The 23,975-nt window shown below is 61.8% G+C and overlaps 1 protein-coding gene across 3 annotated transcripts in view; it reads left to right on the forward strand.

The window, feature by feature from the left end:
- Positions 1–23,975, forward strand: part of Adamtsl3 (ADAMTS like 3) — a 110,622-nt gene that overhangs the window by 35,131 nt on the left and 51,516 nt on the right. For 2 of the 3 annotated variants that reach the window (XM_070043358.1, XM_070043359.1), the window contains exons 6-10: positions 2,885–3,121; positions 9,609–9,735; positions 17,982–18,056; positions 21,085–21,242; positions 23,767–23,878. In XM_070043358.1, the coding sequence (XP_069899459.1) occupies positions 2,885–3,121; positions 9,609–9,735; positions 17,982–18,056; positions 21,085–21,242; positions 23,767–23,878 (709 nt within the window). Of the gene's footprint in view, positions 1–2,884; positions 3,122–9,608; positions 9,736–17,981; positions 18,132–21,084; positions 21,243–23,766; positions 23,879–23,975 lie in introns of those variants that run through there. The other variant, XM_070043360.1, reaches the window with a different exon arrangement.

Raw genomic sequence — 23,975 nt, forward strand, 5'->3', positions numbered from 1 at the left:
CAGACCGCCTCTCTCGTCCATGAGAAAGTCTCGCGGAAGGAGGGGTTTATGTGCACCGTGCTCTTCCTGTGCTCTTCCGAGCGAAGCGTCTGATCCGAATGGAGGCTTGGCACAATCCTCCGTGTCCATAGGCGCTCGGGCCGTGGACTGGCCACAGGGCCGCCCTCGCTCGGCTGAGCAGGGAATCTTCCTGCTTCCGGTTAGCTTCCAGTTCAATCTTGCAGGTTAGATTGGTTAACTCAGTCTCATCCATGTTGTAGCTTAACTCAGAATGAGTTTCATTTCCGGCATTGTGGTCTGAGCTACAGATATGGGAGGCTCCAGTGTTTCCACACTTCCACATCAGTGTTTCCACGGCAGGACGGAGGGGCTCGCTGGGCCGGCTGGACCCGCTGGACACACGCCGCTCTGCACTCAGAGTGCGCTGCAGAGCCGCAGTCCGGCCAGGGGCAGGAGGAGGGCATGTCTTGTCATCCATGCTCGTTGCCAGGTAGCCATGGTCCTGGAGAGCCTGGCACCTTTCCTCCAGCTTCTCAGTGTGGGGGGAGCTGACTGCTCACCCAGGACGGGGGAGCCATCGACTTCACGCTTCATTTCCACTTGATCCCACAGGTTAGTCCAGCTCAGACGACAAAAATATGGACAGAGGTAGAATTCTGGAGGAAACTAGTTCTGTCTGTCCCTTACCTACATCCAGAAGATTTGAGGCAACTTATAAACACGGCAGATACACACACCCAAGAAAACAAAACTAGTGTAATGAAAAAGGGAGAAAGGAAACAAAGCATTTTAAAACAATGACCCCACATTTATCAGTAACTGTTCATAGGGAGACATGAATGCTGCTTGACGTCACTCACTCCTGTGAGTCGTACAAAGGGTTAAACGTGTTTTATCCTGATCTGTTGAGGAACTGTGGAGATGCACACAAGTATTTACCCGTGCTCAGGAGAGAGTCAGGAAGCGCATCCCAGCCACTGATGAAGAAAAACAAAAGACAGCAACTAGGTACAAGTGTAAAACGTCTTGACTTCACAGAGTACCAAAAGCAAAATCAAGTGGGAAAGTAGATCCAACCCAAATGACAAAATGTGGTAGCTTCACTGTGAAGGGTAATCGTTTCATGTGGAAGGCAGGAAGGAAGGAAGAAAGGAGGAAGAAAGGAGGAAGGAAGGAAGGAAGAAAGGAGGAAGGAAGGCAGGCAGGCAGGAAGGAAGGAAGGAAGGAAGGAAGGAAGGAAGGCAGGAAGGAAGGAAGGAAGGAAGGCAGGAAGGAAGAAAAGAGGAAGGAAGGAAGGCAGGCAGGCAGGAAGGAAGAAGGAAGGAAGGAAGGAAGGCAGGAAGGAAGGAAGAAAGAAAGGAGGAAGGAAGGAAGGAAGGAAGGAGGAAGGAAGGAAGGAAGGAAGAAAGGAGGAAGGAAGGAAGAAGGAAGGAAGGAAGAAAGGAAGGAAGGAAGGCAGGAAGGAGGAAGGAAGGAAGAAGGAAGGAAGGAAGAAAGGAAGGAAGGAAGGAAGGAGGAAGGCAGGCAGGCAGGCAGGCAGGCATTCCACGGAAGCAACTAGAAGACAGAAAGCAAACTTTTTTTTGAAGGAAATAAAGTTGAAGAGATACTAAATCTAAATAATAAAAAGTAAAGACAAAGAAAGCGACAGGACGCTATCACACACCTCTGGGTGGAAGATACTCCGGAAAACGCCGGCACGTGCACTGTCGGGGAGTCCTGGGGGGCCGCCGGCCCCCGCGTGGGACTGGCGGCAGCTCCTGCCGAGCAAGCTGCAGAGTTCTGAGAGGCACACGAAGCATCTGTGCATTTTATTTCTAGAAAGGAAATAGTCGTTATTTTATAAAGATTTGGGTACAAGAATCTTAAAAACTTAAAAAAAACAGTTCTTTTTTTTTTTCTTTTGGGATGCACACTTGCGGGGGTGCTGGATCTGAGCTAGGTCCTCAGAGCTGGGGGGTGGGGGGTGGGGGTGCTGGATCTGAGCTAGGTCCTCAGAGCTGTCGGGGGTGGGGGTGGATCTGAGCTAGGTCCTCAGAGCTGTGGGTGGGTGGTGCTGGATCGGAGCTAGGTCCTCAGAGCTGTCGGGGGGGGGGGGGATTCTGGATCAGAGCTAGGTCCTCAGAGCTGTCGGGGGTGGGGGTGGATCTGAGCTAGGTCCTCAGAGCTGGGGGGTGGGGGGTGCTGGATCTGAGCTAGGTCCTCAGAGCTGTGGGTGGGTGGTGCTGGATCTGAGCTAGGTCCTCAGAGCTGTGGGTGGGTGGTGCTGGATCTGAGCTAGGTCCTCAGAGCTGTGGGTGGGTGGTGCTGGATCTGAGCTAGGTCCTCAGAGCTGTGTGGGGGGGTGCTGGATCTGAGCTAGGTCCTCAGAGCTGTCGGGGGGGGGGGATGCTGGATCGGAGCTAGGTCCTCAGAGCTGTCGGGGGGGGGGGGATGCTGGATCGGAGCTAGGTCCTCAGAGCTGTGGGGGGTGGGGGGTGGTGCTGGATCTGAGCTAGGTCCTCAGAGCTGTGGGTGGGTGGTGCTGGATCTGAGCTAGGTCCTCAGAGCTGTCGGGGGGGGGGGATGCTGGATCGGAGCTAGGTCCTCAGAGCTGTTGGGGGGGTGGTGCTGGATCGGAGCTAGGTCTTCAAGCTTCTGCGTGTTGTTGTTTTCAGTTCGGGTCACGAGCTTTTGGCCCAGGCTGGCCTTGAACCTCAGTCTTGGGGTCTTTGCGATCTGTCCTTCTAGCGCAGCTGAGATTACAGGCTGGAGCCGCTGTGTGGGCTCGGTCGACAGTTTACCCAGAGGGTGCCTGCGGGCTTCGGTGGCGGTGGGGCGGGCCCGGGCCGTGGGGACCCGCTCCCGGCCGCAGCCCTGGTGACGTGGGGCCCCTCCTCCCCAGGACTGCCCCGCCGACGCCGAGGACTTCAGAGCCCAGCAGTGCTCCGCGTACAACGACGTCCAGTACCAGGGGCACTTCTACGAGTGGCTCCCGCGGTACAACGACCCCGTGGCCCCCTGCGCGCTCCAGTGCCACACGCGGGGGCAGAGCCTGGTCGTGGAGCTGGCGCCCAAAGTCCTCGACGGGACTCGCTGCCACACGGACTCCCTGGACATGTGCATCAGCGGCGTCTGCCAGGTGAGCCCTGACTCCCAGGCGAGCCCCTGACACCCAGGCTGGCCCCTGACACCCAGGCTGGCCCCTGACACCCAGGTGAGCCCCTGACACCCAGGTGAGCCCCTGACACCCAGGTGAGCCCCGACTCCCAGGTGAGCCCCTGACACCCAGGCTGGCCCCTGACACCCAGGCGGGCCCCTGACTCCCAGGCGAGCCCCTGACTCCCAGGTGAGCCCCTGACTCCCAGGCGAGCCCCGACTCCCAGGCGAGCCCCTGACACCCAGGCTGGCCCCTGACACCCAGGCTGGCCCCTGACACCCAGGTGAGCCCCCGACTCCCAGGTGAGCCCCTGACTGACTCCCAGGCGAGCCCCTGACACCCAGGTGAGCCCCCGACTCCCAGGTGAGCCCCTGACTGACTCCCAGGCGAGCCCCTGACACCCAGGTGAGCCCCCGACTCCCAGGCGAGCCCCCGACTCCCAGGCGAGCCCCCGACTCCCAGGTGAGTCCCCGACTCCCAGGCGAGCCCCCGACTCCCAGGTGAGTCCCCGACTCCCAGGCGAGCCCCTGACTCCCAGGTGAGTCCCCGACTCCCAGGCGAGCCCCTGACTCCCAGGTGAGCCCCGACTCCCAGGTGAGCCCCTGACTCCCAGGTGAGCCCCGACTCCCAGGTGAGCCCCTGACTGACTCCCAGGCGAGCCCCTGACACCCAGGTGAGCCCCCGACTCCCAGGTGAGCCCCTGACTCCCAGGCGAGCCCCCGACTCCCAGGTGAGTCCCCGACTCCCAGGCGAGCCCCTGACTCCCAGGTGAGTCCCCGACTCCCAGGCGAGCCCCTGACTCCCAGGTGAGCCCCGACTCCCAGGTGAGCCCCTGACTCCCAGGTGAGCCCCGACTCCCAGGTGAGCCCCTGACTCCCAGGTGAGCCCGGCTCCCAGGTGAGCCCCTGACTGACTCCCAGGTGAGCCCCTGACTCCCAGGTGAGCCCCGACTCCCAGGTGAGCCCCTGACTGACTCCCAGGTGAGCCCCCGACTCCCAGGTGAACCCCTGACCGACTCCCAGGTGAACCCCTGACCAACTCCCAGGTGAGTCCCCGACTCCCAGGCGAGCCCCTGACTCCCAGGCGAGCCCCTGACTCCCAGGTGAACCCCTGACTGACTCCCAGGTGAGTCCCCGACTCCCAGGCGAGCCCCTGACTCCCAGGCGAGCCCCTGACTCCCAGGTGAGCCCCGACTCCCAGGTGAGCCCCTGACTCCCAGGTGAGCCCCGACTCCCAGGTGAGCCCCTGACTCCCAGGTGAGCCCCGACTCCCAGGTGAGCCCCTGACTGACTCCCAGGTGAGCCCCTGACTCCCAGGTGAACCCCTGACTGACTCCCAGGTGAACCCCTGACCGACTCCCAGGTGAGTCCCCGACTCCCAGGTGAGCCCCTGACTCCCAGGTGAGCCCCTGACTCCCAGGCTGGCCCCTGTCTGGCCCCTGACTGACTCCCAGGTCTTTGGTTCTGGAATGTACCATGCTCATGCCATACAAAGAGGATCATTTCCCCTGGGCTTGTGTTCCTGCAGATGAGAAGGTAGATTCTATTTCTAATGTAAGAAGTCTGTTAAGAGAATGTTGCTAGTCTTTAACTCGAGATTTACTTCCGAGACGTGGAGGCAGAAGGTGGCGGCATCTAACGTCGCGGTGGTCTCCGGCGGAGCCTGCCCCAGGGCCTCCCGAGGCCCTTCTAGCACAGGGTGCCGGCCGCTTCCAGGCCTGGGAGTCTGCGTTCTGGCGAGTCCTCCGGGCGGCTGGCGGCGGGCTCTTGGGCTGCGTGGCAGGATGCGGCCCTCCCGTGGGGAGCGGGGCGTGGGCTGGAGCCCTGCACATCTGTGTGGCTCAGCCGGGCTCGGCGGGCCGGACTGAGCTGCAGGTCTGGGGCCCCGGAACAGGCCCCCGCTCACTGGGCTCTGAAAAAGGCGTCCAAGAGGGTAGACGTCGAGTACTCCAGGAAGTGAAAACCTGGACGGCCGCTGAGTCCTGCAGGCGCTGCGGCTCAGCAGGCTCAGGGCTGGCTTTGATCTCCTAGCCCGATACGCAGGAGGCTGCTGAGCTCTGAGGATCCCGAGGTGTGAGCCAGCCTGGCCGTGGCCTTTCCTCTGGTCTTCCTCCAGCCATGTGGCGGACTGGCACGGGAGTCCTCCTGGCTTTATCCCGTTTCCCTCCCTTCCAAGTTCACTCTGACTCCCAGCAACTCCAAAGCTTGAGCTTTCTGGAAATCGTGGCAATGTCCATGTTGCCTGGGGCAGAGGGGGCGTTGACGGGTAGAGCGGTGGAGGTGGGAGAGGTGGAGAGGGGGCGTTGGCGGGTGGAGCGTGGAGGTGGGAGAGGTGGAGAGGAGGGGGCGTTGGCGGGTGGAGCGTGGAGGTGGGAGAGGTGGAGAGGGGGCGTTGGCGGGTGGAGCGTGGAGGTGGGAGAGGTGGAGAGGGGGCGTTGGCGGGTGGAGCGTGGAGGTGGGAGGGGTGGAGAGGGGGCGTTGACGGGTGGAGCGTGGAGGTGGGAGAGGTGGAGAGGGGGCGTTGGCGGGTGGAGCGGTGGAGGTGGGAGAGGTGGAGAGGGGGCGTTGGCGGGTGGAGCGTGGAGGTGGGAGGGGTGGAGAGGGGGCGTTGGCGGGTGGAGCGTGGAGGTGGGAGAGGTGGAGACAGGCTTCAGTGTGGAACTTCCCATTCGTCCGGATTGCCTTTCCTTCATTGGTGACGTGTACACGGCTAACGTCCTCCGTGTCACACTGCTGGGCTTCCCTCCAGAAACGAGCTCCCTGTGCGCCGGGCCTCGGATCGGAGCCTGGGCCCCGCCGGGCAGCTCACAGCTGTGGGACGGCTCCCCCACATTTCTTCCGTGGTAACTGTCCATGGTAGCACCCTCCGTGGGTGCCCACGTCACTGGCCAAGGACACCGTGGGTGTCAGGACCGAGGGTGCGTGGCCCCCGAGGGCCGGGGCCGGGGCTGAGGCCCGTGAACAGCCCGGAGACCCTCCAAGGGCCAGGGCTGAGGGCTGAGGCCCCTGAACAGCCCCGAGACCCTCCAAGGGCCGGGGCTGAGGGCTGAGGCCCGTGAACAGCCCCGGAGACTCCACGCTCCGACTTCTAAGGCAGCATGGCCGCCGTCTCTGCGGTAGAACCAAGTTTTCAGATACCGCCCACGGAAGTTGAGTCAAAGAGTGCGTGTTCTGAAGGGTGCCCGGAGCACCAGCTGGAGGCCCCTCGTGGGGTCAGTGGCACTGTGGGGAGCACGCCCTTTTCTGTTTTTACTGGTTGGGGAGTCCCTGCGGGAGGGGAGCCTGGAGGAGCCCCGCCCTGGCTTCTAGCTCCTGGCTTGTCGCTGGTGCCTCGCAGCTCTTAGCTGGGAGCTTGCGCTGAACTGCACTGTAACAGAAGAGACCCTCTTACTGACTCACAGTGGGTGTTACAAAAGCTGGTTGTTTAGTGAGAGGCAGCCGTGTTACTAGTGTCTGTACCAGGAGTGGCTGATGGCCCCTGAGGTGGCTGCTCCTTGCCTCCAAGGCCGCTCCCCTCCCCTCCACCACCACTGCCCCCTCCTCCACCCCCTCCCCTCCACCCCCCTCCCCTCCACCCCCCCTCCCCTCCACCACGCCCTCCCCTCCACCCCCCCTCTCCCCTCCACCCCCCCTCCCCTCCACCACCCCCTCCCCTCCCCTCCACCACCACCCCCTCTCCTCCACCACCACGCCCTCCCCTCCACCACCACTGCCCCCTCCTCCACCCCCTCCCCTCCAGCCCCCCTCCCCTCCACCCCCCCTCCCCTCCACCACGCCCTCCCCTCCACCCCCCCTCTCCCCTCCACCCCCCCTCCCCTCCACCACCCCCTCTCCTCCCCTCCACCACCCCCTCTCCTCCCCTCCACCCCTCCCCTCCCCTCCACCACCCCCTCTCCTCCACCACCACCCCCTCTCCTCCACCACCCCCTCCTCCCCTCCACCACCACCCCCTCCCCTCCACCACCACCCCCTCTCCTCCCCTCCACCACCCCCTCTCCTCCCCTCCACCACCACCCCCTCTCCTCCCCTCCACCCCCTCTCCTCCACCACCACCCCCTCTCCTCCACCACCACCCCCTCCCCTCCACCACCACCCCCTCTCCTCCACCACCACCCCCTCTCCTCCACCACCACCCCCTCTCCTCCCCTCCACCACCACGCCCTCCCCTCCACCACCCCCTCCCCTCCACCACCACCCCCTCTCCTCCCCTCCACCACCACCCCCTCTCCACCACCACCCCCTCTCCTCCCCTCCACCACCACCCCCTCTCCACCACCACCCCCTCTCCTCCCCTCCACCACCACCCCCTCTCCTCCCCTCCACCACCACCCCCTCTCCACCACCACCCCCTCTCCTCCACCACCACCCCCTCCCCTCCCCTCCACCACCACCCCCTCTCCTCCCCTCCACCACCACCCCCTCTCCTCCCCTCCACCACCACCCCCTCTCCACCACCACCCCCTCTCCTCCACCACCACCCCCTCCCCTCCACCACCACCCCCTCTCCTCCCCTCCACCCCTCCCCTCCCCTCCACCACCACCCCCTCTCCTCCCCTCCACCCCTCCCCTCCCCTCCACCACCACCCCTCCCCTCCACCACCCCCTCTCCTCCCCTCCACCACCCCCTCTCCTCCCCTCCACCCCTCCCCTCCCCTCCACCACCCCCTCTCCTCCACCACCACCCCCTCTCCTCCACCACCCCCTCCTCCCCTCCACCACCACCCCCTCCCCTCCACCACCACTCCCTCTCCTCCCCTCCACCCCCTCCCCTCCACCACCACCCCCTCTCCTCCACCACCACGCCCTCCCCTCCACCACCACCCCCTCCCCTCCACCACCACCCCCTCTCCTCCCCTCCACCCCCTCTCCTCCACCACCACCCCCTCCCCTCCACCACCACCCCCTCTCCTCCCCTCCCCCCTCTCCTCCCCTCCACTACCATGTGCTCTCCTCCCCTCCACAGACCAGGGCCCAGCCAGACCTTTGCCAAGTGCCAGTTTTCTGTGCTGTTTTCACAGGCTTCATTTGGCTGTAAGATTTGGAGGCGTGTTAACTTTAAAAAATTACCAAGCAGATATGATCAGAGAGGAATTCAGTGGCCCAAGAGTTTGCAAGGCCCCGGATGCTGCTCCAGGCGAAGCCGCACCCTGTCCGGCTGGGGACGGGAGGGCGCAGGGCGGGGTGGGGAGGCCGGGGCTTGGCCCGGGAAGCGCGGAAGCGCGTTGCTCTCAGCTCTCGGGAGCATTTCTCCCCTCGGATGTGGTTGTGGTTGTGGATGTGGTCACTCGCTGGTCCGGTCCCAGCCACGCAAATGTGTTTCCAAAATCAGTCACCCCTAAATCGTTCCACATGTCCTTAAAAATACGCGTGGAGCGGCCAGTGTAGCCGGGCCTCGCTCTCCGCCCGCGGATGGCGGCGGAGGAGGTAGACAGCGTCTGTGCCGTGGCTGCCGTGGCCCCGGCAGCGGTGAGAGCCCTTACTCTAAGGGGCACGGGGAGTTCACCGTGTCCTAACGCCGGGACAGAGCGCCAAGGGAACAGTGCAGAGGCACCGGGCAGCAGCCAGTAAGAGACGCAGCCAGCCGTGACTCCTAAGGCCCAGTGGCTATCTGTATAAAACGACGGAAGGATCTCAGGAAAGCTAACTCCCTGGAGGCTCCTTCCTCCACCAGAGATCTCCGGCTTTGCCAGCTTTCTCCTAATCACACGCAGCCCTGTGGTTTTCACCCTTGAAAGTTTCTCAGAGGTCGGCCATTCCTGGTGACAGCCCCGGGTGGCTTGAGAGCATCTCTCTGCACCGGCTGCTCCGCGAGCCTCCTCCACCCCAAACCTGCCAGGCTCCCTTCCTGTCAACACGGGGTTTGGGAAAGAAGAGCCTAAGGATGTGGTTGGAACTTTCCCGGTTTTCTTTTCTGGTCAGCACCTTTGGTGTAGAGCCTGACACCGCTGCTCCTCCAGCCGGGGGGGGGGGGGTGGACAGCGGGGTCCCAACAGAGGGGAGGGGAAATGGGGGGGCCTTGGGAGTGACACGGCCACCTCGCTAAGACCCGTGCACACCTGCCGTGCAATCCTAAGCCCCGCTGTGAAGTACCTCTTCACGTCATTGTCTCTATTCTGCTGCGGAGGGAAACGTGTGGATTGTTTACTCCTGCATCCTGCGGGGCTGGGCCTCGGAGCCCCGCCCTGGCAGGCCGTGCTGGTTAGACCCAGAGCTGCATTCTTGGGGTGCACCTGCACGGGAGGATGTGTCTGTGACCCAGAGAGAGATGTGGGGCAGCTGGCTCGTCATCCGGGGAAACAGCCACGCGCTGGGAGACGTGCGGCCGCTGGCTGAGAGCTGGCAGTCTGTACTCCCGAGTCCGCCGTTCCTTGGCTGATCGATGGGCGCGGCGTGGAGTGAGGCGGGCGGTGGGAAAGGAGGGGCGTGTGCAGAGGGAGGCCCCCGCGTCACTGCCGCCATCTCTCCCGCAGGCCGTGGGCTGCGACCGGCAGCTGGGCAGCGGGGCCAAGGAGGACAACTGTGGCGTCTGCGCCGGCGACGGCTCCACCTGCAGACTGGTCCGGGGCCAGGCCAAGTCCCACGTGTCTCCTGAGAAAAGTAGGTGTGGGCACGGGGTCCTGCGGGGTGGGGGGACGTTCCGGGACGGCCCCGGGCTGGCATCTTCCTCCCGGTGGGCCGGAGTCTCTCTGGTCAGTTCCCTAAAAGCCAGATTTCCCCCAGAGCGCGGGGGATGACCACTGCAGGACCCGTGATCGCTACTGGAAAGTATCTGCCCCTCTCCTCCGTGGCTTTTGTTTTGTTGTTTTAACGGGCCGGGTCCTCTGTGGGGCAGACCCGGGAGCAGGGAATCCACACGCAAACGTGCGATGCATGAGCACACACTCAGCGTGAGGCAGGCATGGAGGTCAGGGCGGCTGGGGAGATGCTGGGGAGCGGCAGGGCCGGGCCAGGGGCCGGGCAGCCAGCCCCACGCCAGCCTCGGGCTGGTGTTACCTGTTCTTGTTTGGGGAAAGAAACTCACGGAAAGGAGGTGCACGCCGCAGGTAAGGCCCCCTCTCCCCGGACCTGCTTCTCCCCAGAATCTTGGTCCCGCGTATCCATTCCCTGGCCCCCTTCTGTGCCCTTGGACGGCAGTTGGGAGGATTTTGTGTGTGGCTGGATGGTGGGCCTGCGACAAAGCAGCGAACGTGTGGTACGTAAAGATGACCGCAGGCCAGTCTGTCCACAGGGAGGATTTGGATGGTAAGAAAGCCAACGGTGGTTTTCTGAGCAGAACAGTGTCAAGGCATTCAACCTGGGAGAGGTTCTGAACGCAACCCGGGGGGAGTAGGAGAAGTCTGTGGGAATACACAGAACGTAGCGGGGAGCAGAGTCAGAGGAGCCTGGGGTCGAGCGGCTTGAAGAAGGGTCAGGCGGCCGAGGGCCTGTGTTCGCACAGCCTGCACGGGCCCCAATCCTCACGCGGACACTCTCATCATTGCTTGGATGCCTGCCCGCATCGCAGCCTCGGGTCTCCGGCTGGAGCGGGAGCCGCCGAGCGCAGGGTACACAGCCGGGTCCCCCCAGCAGGAGCGAGACCCGTCTCACCAGAAGCCACGGGAGGGGCCCACGGAGCCAGGGCGGGATCCCAGGGAAGTTTCGTGGAGTCCTTGGCTGGCGTGTGTGGAGTGGGAGTGTGTGGGGCCGTGTGTCCGGGTGCCTTGCTGGCGGTCCGGCCTTCCCTGCCCTGTCTTCTGTCTGTGTCCTGATTCTCACTGAGGTTTTTTGGTCGGCTTGGGATTATAGACCCGCTGGGAATCTATCGAGAGCAAGGGATTTCTTTCCAGGAAAACGTGTGTTGTGCTGAAGAGCTTCTAATGTTTCCGTCCCGTGTGGAGGGTTCTGGGGCTCGCAGTGGCTGTTTAGGGTGCTCCAGGCGTGGCGGCCCTAGAGTGGTGGACGTTTTTAAATGAAGTCTGCAGAGGATGACCAGCCAGGCCCGAGGAGGCCGGGGAGGGGGGGGTGCAGCCGGCAGGCGCGGGAGCACCCTGCTTCCGCACCCACGTCCGGCTGAAGTGACCGAGTCCTGTGTGAGAGCAGGGTACGCCCAGCCCGACCCCCTTACGGTCCCACGAAGTCTGTTAAGCTCAGCGCTGGCCGGCCCGGCCGCTTTTGGCTGGGGTTCTCCCCAGCCATATGGAAGCACTTCTGTATCAGCAGGCTGTGTGTGAAAGAAATGTGGGAAACGGAGCCACGACTCCCAAGCGCACGGCGCTGGGCCCGAGGGGGCCACGCAGCACCCACGTCCACGTCCACGCCCGCCTCGGCCAAGCGGCGTCCCCCGGGCCCTCCTGGGTGCGGACAGGCACCAGATGCTACTGGCAGGGCCCAGCCGGAGGGACGGCCCAAGGTCGCACGCCGGGGTGAGGTTTCCCTCCTGCAGTCAGGCAGACATTGGGCGGAAGAGCCTGCAGCAGAGCCCGAGCCAGGAGAGAATGAGACCGGAGCCCAGATCCAGATGCCGCTTCCTGTTCCGAGAGGGGGGGGGGGGAGAGGGCCCGCGGGACCGGCTCACGCCCACAGGAAAGCTCTGCCCTCGGAAAACAGAACTGGAGGCCGCTCAGGCTTCCATGAGAGGTTCTGTGAGCCTCAGTATAAAGCCAAGCTCTCGTTCTAACGTCTCGGACGCTGCTGCCCGGGCAAACCACAGTGGCGTCCGTCTGCGGGGCACTCAGTGCCGATACACGGGCCGCCAAGTGAGGCGTGAGCGGCCCGTGGAGTCTCGTTGGTGCTTCGAGATGGAGTTGAGCGTCGGGCTTGTCCCTCCGCGCAGCGTCCATCCCCGCACAGGGCTGCTGGTACACTGGTACACAGGCCAAACTGGGCCTGGCCCGTTCCGTCGGCGTCCAGACCGCCCGCCCCGAACCCCACCACAGTCCCCCGGGCTCTTTAGAAAGAGGATCCTGGCTCCCAGCCCACGGTTCTCGGGGCCCACTGCTCCCCACACACGCGTTTCCCCAAAAGCAGTCGATAGATTTACTTTCCTCCACGCTGGGGAAGAAGGCGTCAGGCAGGATGGATTCTTCACGGAGTGGTTTCCCTCCCTCCTGCCTCCTCCCACCTCCTCTGTCTCCACTTCACCCTTCCACAGTGGTTTTGCTCACTAGAATTGGTAAAGGAACATGCACCCCAGAGGCCCTGCTGGCAAGGGGCTGTTTACTTCCCTTAACTCAGCACAGCAGGGAAGAGCGACCCTGGGACGCGGAGGGTGTGGGGCTGGGCCCCTGCACGCTCCAGGTTTGCTGTCTTCTGCTCTGTGTGGTGAGAGGCCAGATGAACACGGCTCACCCGCTGTGCTGACAAGGAATGCTGCGGGTGAGAAGCCTCCTCCTGAACCTACAGAAGTTCACCCACGGCCTCCCGGCACCTTGCGTGATCTGGCCCTTGCTGGAGGTGTGTGGCTGGACGGACAGACAGACGCCCTTCTGGAGACACTGGTTGCGTCTGCGCCGCGGCAGCGTGGGACCGCAGGCAGGGCCCGCATTCTCTTCTGCAGAGGGGGAGTTGGCATCTCCTAGGCATGTTTGCACTCCATTCCACATGGAAAAATAGGTCTTGGGATCGAGCAGAGATGAGAGAAACGGGACCTCAAACGTTAGGAGGGCATTTCCCCAAAGAGAACCGTGTCTTGACTGCAAAGTCATGAAAAGCTGGGGCCTCTGCCGCTGTGAGGTGGGTGGTGTGGTGTGTGGTGGGTCGTGTGTGGTGTGTGGTAGGTTGTGTGGTGTGGTGTGGTGTGTGGTGGGTTGTGTGGTGTGGTGGGTGTGTGGTGTGTGGTGTGTGATGGGTTGTGTGGTGTGTGATGGGTTGTGTGTGGTGTGAGGTGGTTTGTGTGGTGTGTGGTGGTTTGTGTGGTGTGTGGTGGGTTGTGTGGTGTGTGGTGTGTGGTGGTTTGTGTGGTGTGTGGTGGGTTGTGTGGTGTGTGGTGGGTTGTGTGGTGTGTGGTGGGTTGTGTGGTGTGTGGTGGGTTGTGTGGTGTGTGATGGGTTGTGTGTGGTGTGAGGTGGTTTGTGTGGTGTGTGATGGGTTGTGTGTGGTGTGAGGTGGTTTGTGTGGTGTGTGGTGGGTTGTGTGGTGTGTGGTGTGTGGTGTGTGGTGGGTTGTGTGGTGTGTGGTGGGTTGTGTGGTGTGTGGTGTGTGGTGTGTGGTGGGTTGTGTGGTGTGTGGTGGGTGTGTGTGGTGGGTCGTGTGTGGTGTGTGGTGGGTTGTGTGGTGTGGTGGGTGTGTGGTGTGTGGTGGGTTGTGTGTGGTGTGAGGTGGTTTGTGTGGTGTGTGGTGGGTTGTGTGGTGTGTGGTGGGTTGTGTGGTGTGGTGGGTTGTGTGGTGTGTGGTGGGTCGTGTGTGGTGTGGTGGGTTGTGTGGTGTGTGATGGGTTGTGTGTGGTGTGAGGTGGTTTGTGTGATGTGTGTTGGGTTGTGTGGTGTGTGATGGGTTGTGTGGTGTGTGGTGTGTGGTGTGTGGTGGGTTGTGTGTGGTGTGAGGTGGTTTGTGTGGTGTGTGGTGGGTTGTGTGGTGTGTGGTGGGTTGTGTGGTGTGGTGGGTTGTGTGGTGTTTGGTGGGTCGTGTGTGGTGTGGTGGGTTGTGTGGTGTGGTGGGTGTGTGGTGTGTGATGGGTTGTGTGTGGTGTGAGGTGGTTTGTGTGATGTGTGGTGGGTTGTGTGGTGTGTGATGGGTTGTGTGGTGTGTGGTGTGTGGTGGGTTGTGTGTGGTGTGTGGTGGGTTGTGTGGTGTGTGGTGGTTTGTGTGGTGTGTGGTGGGTTGTGTGGTGTGTGATGGGTTGTGTGTGGTGTGTGGTGGGTCGTGTGTGGTGCGTTGTGTGTGGTGTGTGGTGGGTCGTGTGTGGTGTGTGGTGGGTTGTGTGTGATGTGTGGTGGGTTGTGTGGTGTGTGGTGGGTCGTGTGTGGTGTGTGGTGGTTTGTGTGGTGTGTGATGGGTTGTGTGGTGTGAGGTGGGTGTGTGGTGGGTTGTGTGGTGTGTGGTGGGTTGTGTGTGGTGTGTGGTGGTTTGTGTGGTGTGTGATGGGTTGTGTGGTGTGAGGTGGGTGTGTGGTGGGTTGTGTGGTGTGTGGTGGGTTGTGTGGTGTGGTGGGTGTGTGGTGTGTGGTGGGTCGTGTGTGGTGTGTGGTGGTTTGTGTGGTGTGTGATGGGTTGTGTGGTGTGTGGTGGGTTGTATGGTGTGTGGTGGGTTGTGTGGTGTGTGGTGGGTTGTGTGGTGTGTGGTGGGTGTGTGGTGTGGTGGGTGTGTGGTGTGTGGTGGGTCGTGTGTGGTGTGTGGTGGGTTGTGTGGTATGGTGGGTTGTGTGTGGTGTGTGGTGGGTTGTGTGGTGTGTGATGGGTTGTGTGGTGTGGTGGGTGTGTGGTGTGTGGTGTGTGATGGGTTGTGTGGTGTGGTGGGTGTGTGGTGGGTGTGTGGTGTGTGGTGTGGTGGGTGTGTGGTGTGTGGTGGGTTGTGTGGTGTGTGGTGGGTTGTGTGTGGTGTGTGATGAACTGTGGAGTGTGCGGTGTGCTGTACAGTGAAGGGTTGAGAAAAGAAACATGAGAAAGATCTGGGTGACATTGTGTTGGGGGGAAGCCCATGGATCTTTAGAACTGCTACAAGGCACCGCAGGAGGCTCCTTCCTGTGTGGCCGGGCTGTGGCCCCCGCGTGTGCCCGCTGTGTGCCCGCTGTGTGCCCGCTGGGGGTGGCGCGGGGACTCGGGAGCGCTGTGGTCCTGTGGCTGTCCTCCAGGGCCAGGCCGATCCTCATGGATTAGGGAGCAGTTCACTTCCTGTACATCTTGCTACCTCGCAGCAGGAAATGAGGACGGGAGACAGGGCGGAGCGGCTGGATTGGAGCCCTCTGGGTGGGAGGGAGAGCCGGTGGGCAGGGGCCTTCCCGCCGGGGCGCTCACTGGCCGCAGGCGCTAGCAGGGGCAACCCATGATCAGCCTGCGAGGGAGCCCGCTGGGGTTCTTGAATCTGACCTTACGCGGGGCAGATGGTCTCCCCCGGAGGTAAGGGTTCCAAACCCTGGATGTCCATCCGGACATCGGGGCTCTTCTCCCCAGATCTCCTTTAGAAGCTGCTGGAATGATTCTGAACCGGTTGCTGCCCCTCCAGCGCCGCGCTCAGATGTGGTGGATGTGGGCTCTGCCGTCCGCCCTCTGTGTGGGCAGCGACGCCATTCTCCACTCTCCGCCTGTCCCTGTGCCGCGGGAGGAGTGGCCGAGGGCTGGCCCGGCGGTATCTCTCCTACGCTTGAGATGGGTCTCTGAGGGCCTGGATCGAGCCTGCGCCGAGCCCCAAGGCAGCTGCTGCTGTGGACTCACGCTGCCCCTCCTTCACGTGGCTCCGTGTGGCTCCGTGTGGCTCCGTGTGGCTCCGTGTGCCTCCGTGTGGCTCCGTGTGCCTCCGTGTGGCTCCGTGTGGCTCCGTGCACCTCCGTGCGGCTCCGTGTGGCTCCGTGTGCCTCCGTGTGGCTCCGTGTGCCTCCGTGTGGCTCTGTGTGGCTCCGTGCGCCTCCGTGCGGCTCCGTGTGGCTCCGTGTGCCTCCGTGCGGCTCCGTGTGGCTCCATGTGCCTTCGTGTGGCTCCGTGTGCCTCCGTGTGGCTCCGTGTGCCTTCATGTGGTTCCGTGTGCCTCCGTGTGCCTCCGTGTGGCTCCGTGTGGCTCCACGTGGCTCCGTGTGGCTCTGTGTGGCTCCGTGTGGCTCCGTGTGGCTCCGTGTGCCTCTGTGTGGCTCCGTGTGGCTCCATGTGGCTCTGTGTGCCTTCGTGTGGCTCCGTGTGGCTCCGTGTGGCTCAGTGTGGCTCTTTGTGCCTCCGTGTGGCTCCGTGTGGCTCCGTGCGCCTCCGTGTGGCTCTGTGTGCCTTCGTGTGGCTCCGTGTGGCTCCGTGTGGCTCCATGTGGCTCTGTGTGCCTTCGTGTGGCTCCGTGTGGCTCCATGTGCCTCCGTGTGCCTCCCTGTGGCTCCGTGCGCCTCCGTGTGGCTCCGTGTGGCTCCGTGTGCCTTCGTGTGCCTCCGTGTGGCTCCGTGTGCCTCTGTGTGGCTCCGTGTGCCTCCGTGTGGCTCCATGTGGCTCCGTGTGGCTCCATGTGCCTTCGTGTGGCTCCGTGTGCCTTCGTGTGGCTCCGTGTGCCTCCGTGTGCCTCCATGTGCCTTCGTGTGGCTCCGTGTGGCTCCGTGTGCCTCTGTGTGGCTCTGTGTGGCTCCATGTGGCTCCGTGTGGCTCCATGTGGCTCCGTGTGGCTCTGTGTGGCTCCGTGTGGCTCCGTGTGCCTCCGTGTGGCTCCGTGTGGCTCCGTGTGGCTCTGTGTGCCTTCGTGTGGCTCCGTGTGGCTCCGTGTGGCTCCGTGTGGCTCCGTGTGGCCTCTGGCTCTGGACCCAGGAGCCATTTGTCAATGACTGGGAAGCGTCTGTTCTGACAGAAGAAAGAAAGTGCAAGTGATAAGATCCATGCCAAAACAAACAGCGCTTCAGACAAAAGACTAACACTGTGTGTGCACCAACAACAAAATGATTTAAACCCTGTGAACCACCAGCCTTCCATCTGTCATCTTATCTGTCATCTGTCAACCTACCACCTGCAGCATCTTATCTGTCATCTGTCTACCACCATCACCTTCTTACAAATCAATCTATCACCACCACCATCTTATCTGTCAATCCAGCACCATCCTCCATCACTTACCCCTCTATCCATCATCTTATCTATCATTTTTCATCTGTCTATCTGTCCATCTAGCTACCTTCCTACCAATCTCCATCCATTCATTTATCTCCACCCCAGCTCTCCGCCGCCCCGCTCCCCACGGCCGTGAGCTCCCCGGCCCCGGGTTGAGAACCGCCGAGCGAGTGACCCTGGACGGGACCCTCCGGCTCCGTGAGCCCCTCAGCCATGCTCGCGGTCTGCTGGCTTTCTGGCAGTGGAAGGCGTGGGGTGTGGTGGGAAACGGGGCAGCTCTGGCTTGGCCAGATGAAGGCCGCCGGTCCAGCGCGGCCCAGCCCCCGTGAGGCCCGGGGAATGCAGCCCGGGTCCTGTGCCTTCCCGCCAGGACACTGGTTTCTAGGACAGACTCTGTGGAGGACTGCAAAGAAATAAAACTCCAACAATAACAAGCCCGCAGGGACCACCCGCCCCGTGAGGCCCAGGGCCGACGAATGCCTCCGTCTGCGGCTTCTGGCCTGCCTGCCCTCCCTCCTCCATCTCCTCCCCCGCTCCCCACCATTGCAAACACAACCATGCCTCCCCATCTTAAGGGGTGCCAGGCCGGGGTGTCCAGCAAGGCCCTGACCTGCATCCCCGAGGACTGGGTGTGTGTCTCAGTGTCAGAGTGCTTGCCTAGCACGTTGATCCCAACACAGACAAACAAGCAATGGCCAAAAAATCTGTACCCCGATTTCCTCCCTCCCTGAGTCCTGCAAACCGCTGCCCTGCCTTCGGCTCCGAACGCCAGTCCTCCGTGCCGCGTGAGCCCCAGGAAGCACTGGCTCCTGGCCCCAGGTCCGCGTGTGTAAAGCAAGCATAGAAAAAGAACTGGGTGGAGTGCGCCGTGTCCCCCGAGGTCACCTGGGGGGACCCGTCAAAGGACGCGGGAGGGAGCGGACGGGGCTTCCCCGTGTGTCCACAGGCCCTGAAAAGCCCAAAGATGGCAGGATTACGTGAGCAGCGCAGTCAGCCCCGCGTGGCCAGCGCCGCCCGGAGGCTTCTCCGGAGAAGACTCCGCAGCGCTCCCTTCCCCACGACCCCCTCGTTCCCCGCGACCCCCTCGTGAGGGCCTTCCGTGCGTGAACCTCCATGACACCTGTCCCCGTTCCCCCCCAGGAGAGGAGACCGTGATTGCTGTGCCTCTGGGAAGCCTCCGGGTGAGGATCACGGCGAGAGGACCAGCCCACCTCTGTAAGCAGAACAAACCCTAGCTCTTTCTTACGTGTTGCCTTGAAGCCTCTCCGCAGCGGGCTTCCCGTGTTCCTGGTGGGTAACCTGCGGGGGATTTGCCGCCCGTTCCCAGGGCAGCGTCTCTAGCTGGTGTTCCTCTGCCTCGGGCTGTGGGGAGGCGCCCGGCCCCGGGGCTCTGTGTCCCGGGAGAGGGGAATGGACCCAGGAGGTGTGTGCAGCTGCCCATGTTCTCCTGGAGACCGCCCGTCTGCAGGCCACAGGGGTTTGGGGCGTGCAAAGTTCACAGTGCAGACCGCTCCCGGGGTTTCTAGAACCTATGCAGGACTCTTCCCGAGAGTTACGTGACTTCAGGCTGACGCTGGCCCAGAAGCACGGTTTCCAGGGGTGTCCGCGGGTTTGAGTCGTGAAGACGCGGAGTCCCCTGCCCGCTGCTCTCGGCCGCGCTCAGCCTCGCCCCTCCCTTCCCAGCACCCCTGCAGAGGGGAGGCGGGCTGGGCAGCGGGAAGGACACCCCGGCGCTCCTCCCGGGGACTGACCGCAGCCCCCGGCGGCCCCACGGCCCTCACCACGTTGCAGCTGGAGCCGCTGAGCGTCCTCTGTGCGCTCTGGGAACTGAAGAGCTTGCCAGCCATGAATTAATTCCACGTCGTCACCGCCCGAGGCTGCAGGAGACACGTGGGCGTCGGCACTGGCATTATTGATTCAAAAACCCACAAACGCCTTTTGTAACATTTATTTGGGGGGCATGCACACCAAAAGGAAGCAAATGTGTCCGCTGTGCGGCAGCAGGGCCCAGGGTGGAAATCAGGGCAGGCCCTCTTCCACTGGAGCCAGGCTTCCAGCCCTTTTTTGCACTGTTTTTTTTTTCTTCATCAGTCATGGGGCTTGAACTCTGGGCCTAGGCGCTGTACCTCAGCTCTTCAGCTCAAGGCTAGCGCTCTACCACTTGAGCTACAGCACCACTTCCAGTTTTCTGGTGGTTTGTTGGAGATTAGAGTTTCATGGACTTTCCTGCCTGGGCTGGCTTTGAACCTCAATCCTCAGACCTCAGCCTCCTGAGTAGCTAGGATGACGGGCGTGAGCCGCAGGCGCCCAGCCGTACTGGTTATTTTTGAGATGGAGTCTCGCCCTCCGTCGGAATCTCAGCCTGGAAACCTCAGGCTCTGCCCTGCGTGGAATGGGCTCATGCTGGCTGGCCTGGTCACCTGCCAGTTCCATCGGTGTCCAGCATGGCCCGCTGCTTTTCCTTCTGGAGAGACCTACGCTCCTCCAGGGCAGGGCTCGCTCGCCTCCGAGCTTCCTCATCCTGTTTTTCCTGACAGCTCACTTTGGGACGCTCGGTTTTATGTCTTCATTGGAACAAGGAAATGAATTTAATCTCACACTTTCCAAAAGCCGACTGTGGTAGGAGTTCAGGGCCAACGCGGAGGGCCTTTGTGCCTGAAGTCGGCCTCGCACCACGCTTCGCCCGCTTAATGACTCCTCCAGATCGGGAGCTCCTGGCTAGCCTTTGGATTTTCCAGAGACGCAGAGATGCTCCCTGCCTGCCTGTCCGTGATCATCAGAGTCCTCCTGGCCCAGCCTGGGATCCCTGCAGCGACTCCCTGGCAGAAAACCACGGGAATGGAGACAGCTGAAGCCCAGCAGCGAGGCCCGGGGCGCCTGGTGCCGGATGGTTCTGCGGTGCTTTCCTTGCCGTCCATGTTTAAGTGTGGAGCTGAGCGAGAATGTGTAAGGTGGCAGTGCCCCTGGACGCAGGCCTTGGAATCTGAACGCGGGCCTTCTGGATCAGGGCTGGGGGGAGAGGGCGCTGTTAGAAGGAGGCCGTGAAGCCCCCGGCCGCGTGAGGAAAAGAACTGGGCAGGAGCCGGCTGCCCCAGGACCCTGCTCTGTGTCCTTCCTGCCTCTCCCAACCCCAGACCAGCTCTACTGAGAATGACGACCCTTAACCAAAGAAGAGGAAGGAGAGGGGAGGAGGGAGAGCCCCCTGGCGCGGCTGGAGTGCTGTGCCGTGGTCTTCCGAGGGAGAGCTTCACGGCGAGAGGGGACTGGAACACAGTGCACACCTGACTGTCACCACGCACGCGGCTCTTCCCATCGATGGCGGGCTGGCTGTGGTACTGTCACCAAACCCTCAGAGGCCTGCACCAGCCCTGCAGCCTCTCCGTCCGGGGCTTGAATTCCCCACAATTCTACACTTATTTCAAAATAGAAGGATTTTTTAAAAAGAAAAAAGAGGCAACCTTGGAATTGACCTGTGGTTGGTACTTGTTTGTGGTGCTCGGGGCTGGACTCAGGCAGGCACCGGGCAGAGCCCAGACCCGCACTGCGGCCGTCCCTAAGTACGAGATCAGGACCTACACCTGACCTTCCATACAAAAGCAGACATGCTTCCCTCACTAGGTTTTTAGTGAGTGAAGTGGAGAAGGTAGGAAAAAAGTGTCCTTTTCCCTTAATAGTAGAAATGCCTCCAAGAAATCAAGTAGGTCTATTTGGGCCTGATACCCTTTTTTAAGTGCCTTATTATGCAACTAAAAGTTGGGCATATCTGTTCCTCCAGTGTGGATATTTATAAAGCTAATAGAGCTGAGCACAGCGGCTCGTGCTTATAATCCAGTTAGCTACTTGGGAGGCAGAGGTCAGGAGGATCAGAGTTTAAGGCCAGTATAGGAAACGTTCATGAGACCCCCTCATCCAATCAAGGAGCCAGGCCTGACAGCCTCTAAGCAATGGAAGATGGCAGCGGCGGGAGGATCACAGTCAGAGGCTGGGCCTGGACAGTAAGTCATGCGACCCTACCTGAAATACAAGAACAATGAAAAACGGTCAGGGCGTGGTTCAAGTGGAAGAGCTACCTGGCATTGGGAGACGGAGCTCAAACCCCAACGCCGCTAAAAAATAAAAAATACATAAGCGGCGTGGACGTTGTGGTACTGTGCTGATGTCACGCAGACACCTGCTTCATACATGTTCTCAAACAAATGCCTTAGGACAGCTCTCTCATGAAAGGTTCATGCTTTAATTTCAGTTATTGAATCGAAAACACTTCAAGGAAACAAAGGAGAACACAGCTTCAGCAGCCCGGGAGTCTTTACCATCGAGAACACAACCGTGGAGTTTCAGAAGAGCGCAGAGAGGCAAACCTTTAAGATCGCTGGTCCTCTGATGGCCGACTTCATCTTCAAGGTAGGGCTGGCATTGGTCTTCACAAACTGCAGGCACGCTTGGTTTTTACAGTTTGCTCAGCAGGGGGTCAGCGATGATAATCCCACCCCGATAGTTGAACTCTCCAAGAGGGAGGCCTTGGTTGCTGGGCACCATCTTCTCTCACCCAGGGAGAGGTGGATTTCGTAGTTCTGAGCTGTTAAGTCCGGGCATGAAGGTGGATGGTGGCAGTGGCCCGGCCGTTGTTCGGCTGTCCGTGCAGGGAAGAGCCGGGGAGGGAGGGGATGCAGACCCGCGGCCCCCCTCCCCCCGTCAGGTGCTGCCTCCCCCCCTCAGCCCTCAGCCCCGCGGCCGCCCTCTCCCACCCAGCAGCTGATCCAGCCAGAGGTTCCTTCCCTGCCTTCTCTCCTGCCTGTGACCCCGGCAGCTGGACAGTCTCTCTTCCAGCTCCCGCAGCATGAAATTCTTCTGGTCAACTTGAAAATGCCCAAGAAGCAAACAGAAAACGGTGGTTCTGTGGGTGGATTTCTTTCCCCCATTTTCCTTTTCGGAAAACTTGCCCTAGACTGCAGACGGGAGAAAGACACTTGCCTTTGCTGTAGGGGTCGTCACCCGGAGCCATCAGATAACTGCTCCTGGGACGGTTCTGTCAGACAGCACGTCCCCCGGCGCCCTCCGCAGCCCCCTTGTGACCACGCTAGGCTTGGCCCCCGCGGCTCTGTTCTGTGTTGGAAACTGTGGATCCTGAATGATCCGCACTGGAAAAAGCAAGAGACGTTCTTTTCCCCTACCTCGAAACATCGCCCCAAGCCCCGCTTCTCTTTCCAGTCTGACACCTGGCTTGTGCTTCGCCGCAGCCGCTGGCCGGCGGGGCGGCTTCCAGCCACGGCTCCGCGTCCCCGCTGCATGCCATCCCCATGCAGCGTGCGTGTCGGTGCTGTCAGCGCCGGTCACGCATCGGCCAAGCCTCCTGGGCCCTGGGTCTGCTTCCCTGCATCCCTCCCTGAGCCACCACACAGGCTGTACTTGAGTAGCAGGGTGCGTGTATGTACCTACGTTACGTTATAGACTTGTATGCACATAAATGTATAATACACATATAACGTAGGTTAACTTTTAAAGAAAAAGTTGAAAGACTATCTATAAGCCTGCTGCGTTGTTTCTGAAGAAGAGACAGGAGAGGAAGGCAGAAATGCACTGTGGGTGTTGGTTGCTGCGCGATGTGGCGCTTGAGACAAGTGCGTGTGGAGTAGTGAGCGCCGTGGGTGCCACCGTGGGCGGCTGTGCGGTCGTGAGCGCACACGCGTGTGCCGTGTCTGCTCCGTCCTCCACGAGCTCGGCTTCTACTCTCTCTCTGTTCCTCCTCGTGTTGCGCTCTGGGAGTTGTCCTCCATTCATGACGTTTTCCAGTGCTGGGGGGGGGGTGGGAGGTGGGGGTGTAGGAGGGGCCGAGCGCTTGCTGTGGGGGTGGTGGGGGGGCGGAGCACTTGCTGGGGGGGTCTGGGGAGGAGCGCTTGCTGGGGGGTCTGGGGAGGAGCGCTTGCTGGGGGGGGATCTGGGGAGGAGCGCTTGCTGGGGGGTCTGGGGAGGAGCGCTTGCTGGGGGGTCTGGGGAGGAGCGCTTGCTGGGGGGATCTGGGGAGGAGCGCTTGCTGTGGGGGGGTCTGGGGAGGAGCGCTTGCTGGGGGGTCTGGGGAGGAGCGCTTGCTGGGGGGGTCTGGGGAGGAGCGCTTGCTGGGGGGGTCTGGGGAGGAGCGCTTGCTGGGGGGGTCTGGGGAGGAGCGCTTGCTGGGGGGGTCTGGGGAGGAGCGCTTGCTGGGGGGTCTGGGGAGGAGCGCTTGCTGGGGGGGTCTGGGGAGGAGCGCTTGCTGGGGGGTCTGGGGAGGAGCGCTTGCTGGGGGGGTCTGGGGAGGAGCGCTTGCTGGGGGGGTCTGGGGAGGAGCGCTTGCTGGGGGGTCTGGGGAGGAGCGCTTGCTGGGGGGTCTGGGGAGGAGCGCTTGCTGGGGGGATCTGGGGAGGAGCGCTTGCTGGGGGGGTCTGGGGAGGAGCGCTTGCTGGGGGGGTCTGGGGAGGAGCCCCCTCTGCCCATGACGCCTCTGCACACGTGCGTTCACTCGCAAGCCCGGCTCCCAGCGACTTTCTCCTCCTGGGCCTTGGTGTGGTTTTCCAGAGAGCTGCTTAAAGACGTTACTCTGATAACGCAAGGATCCCTGCTGGTACCACACCATGGAAAAGCCCATGCTGAGCCTCACCCTCTCTTGCTCGGAAAGTAAGATCACATATCAGAGGAAAGAAAAAGGCTAAATAAGTCCACAAACACATCCACATGCCTTCACGTGAATATGCTCACAGGCATGGATTTTTCTGGAATGACGACTCCGGGCCCCGAGTGAGATGCCCCACATCTCCACCCCCGGGGTCCTTGCGTCTGGGTTCAGTGGACCCACCTGGGGTCGCCTGCAGTGGGAGAAGATGTATTTCATTTTGAAGGTGTGGGAAGCGTGGTTCACATGTGCAAACACGGCCTCACGGTTCTCTCTGTCCAGACCAGGTACACAGTGGCCAAGGACAGCACCGTCCAGTTCTTCTTTTACCAGCCCATCAGTCACCAGTGGAGACAGACCGACTTTTTCCCCTGCACCGTGACGTGTGGAGGAGGTGAGCCTGCTTCCCCATGAACATCTAGACATCACGCGTGTGCGGTGTTGGGGTTTTGGTGTGGCTGCCCCTCGCCCTGGCAGCCGGATGGTTCTCA

The sequence above is a fragment of the Dipodomys merriami genome, unplaced genomic scaffold, assembly GCF_024711535.1.
Source record: "Dipodomys merriami isolate MVZ:Mamm:240054 unplaced genomic scaffold, mDipMer1.0.p SCAF_33, whole genome shotgun sequence".
NCBI lineage: Eukaryota > Metazoa > Chordata > Mammalia > Rodentia > Heteromyidae > Dipodomys > Dipodomys merriami.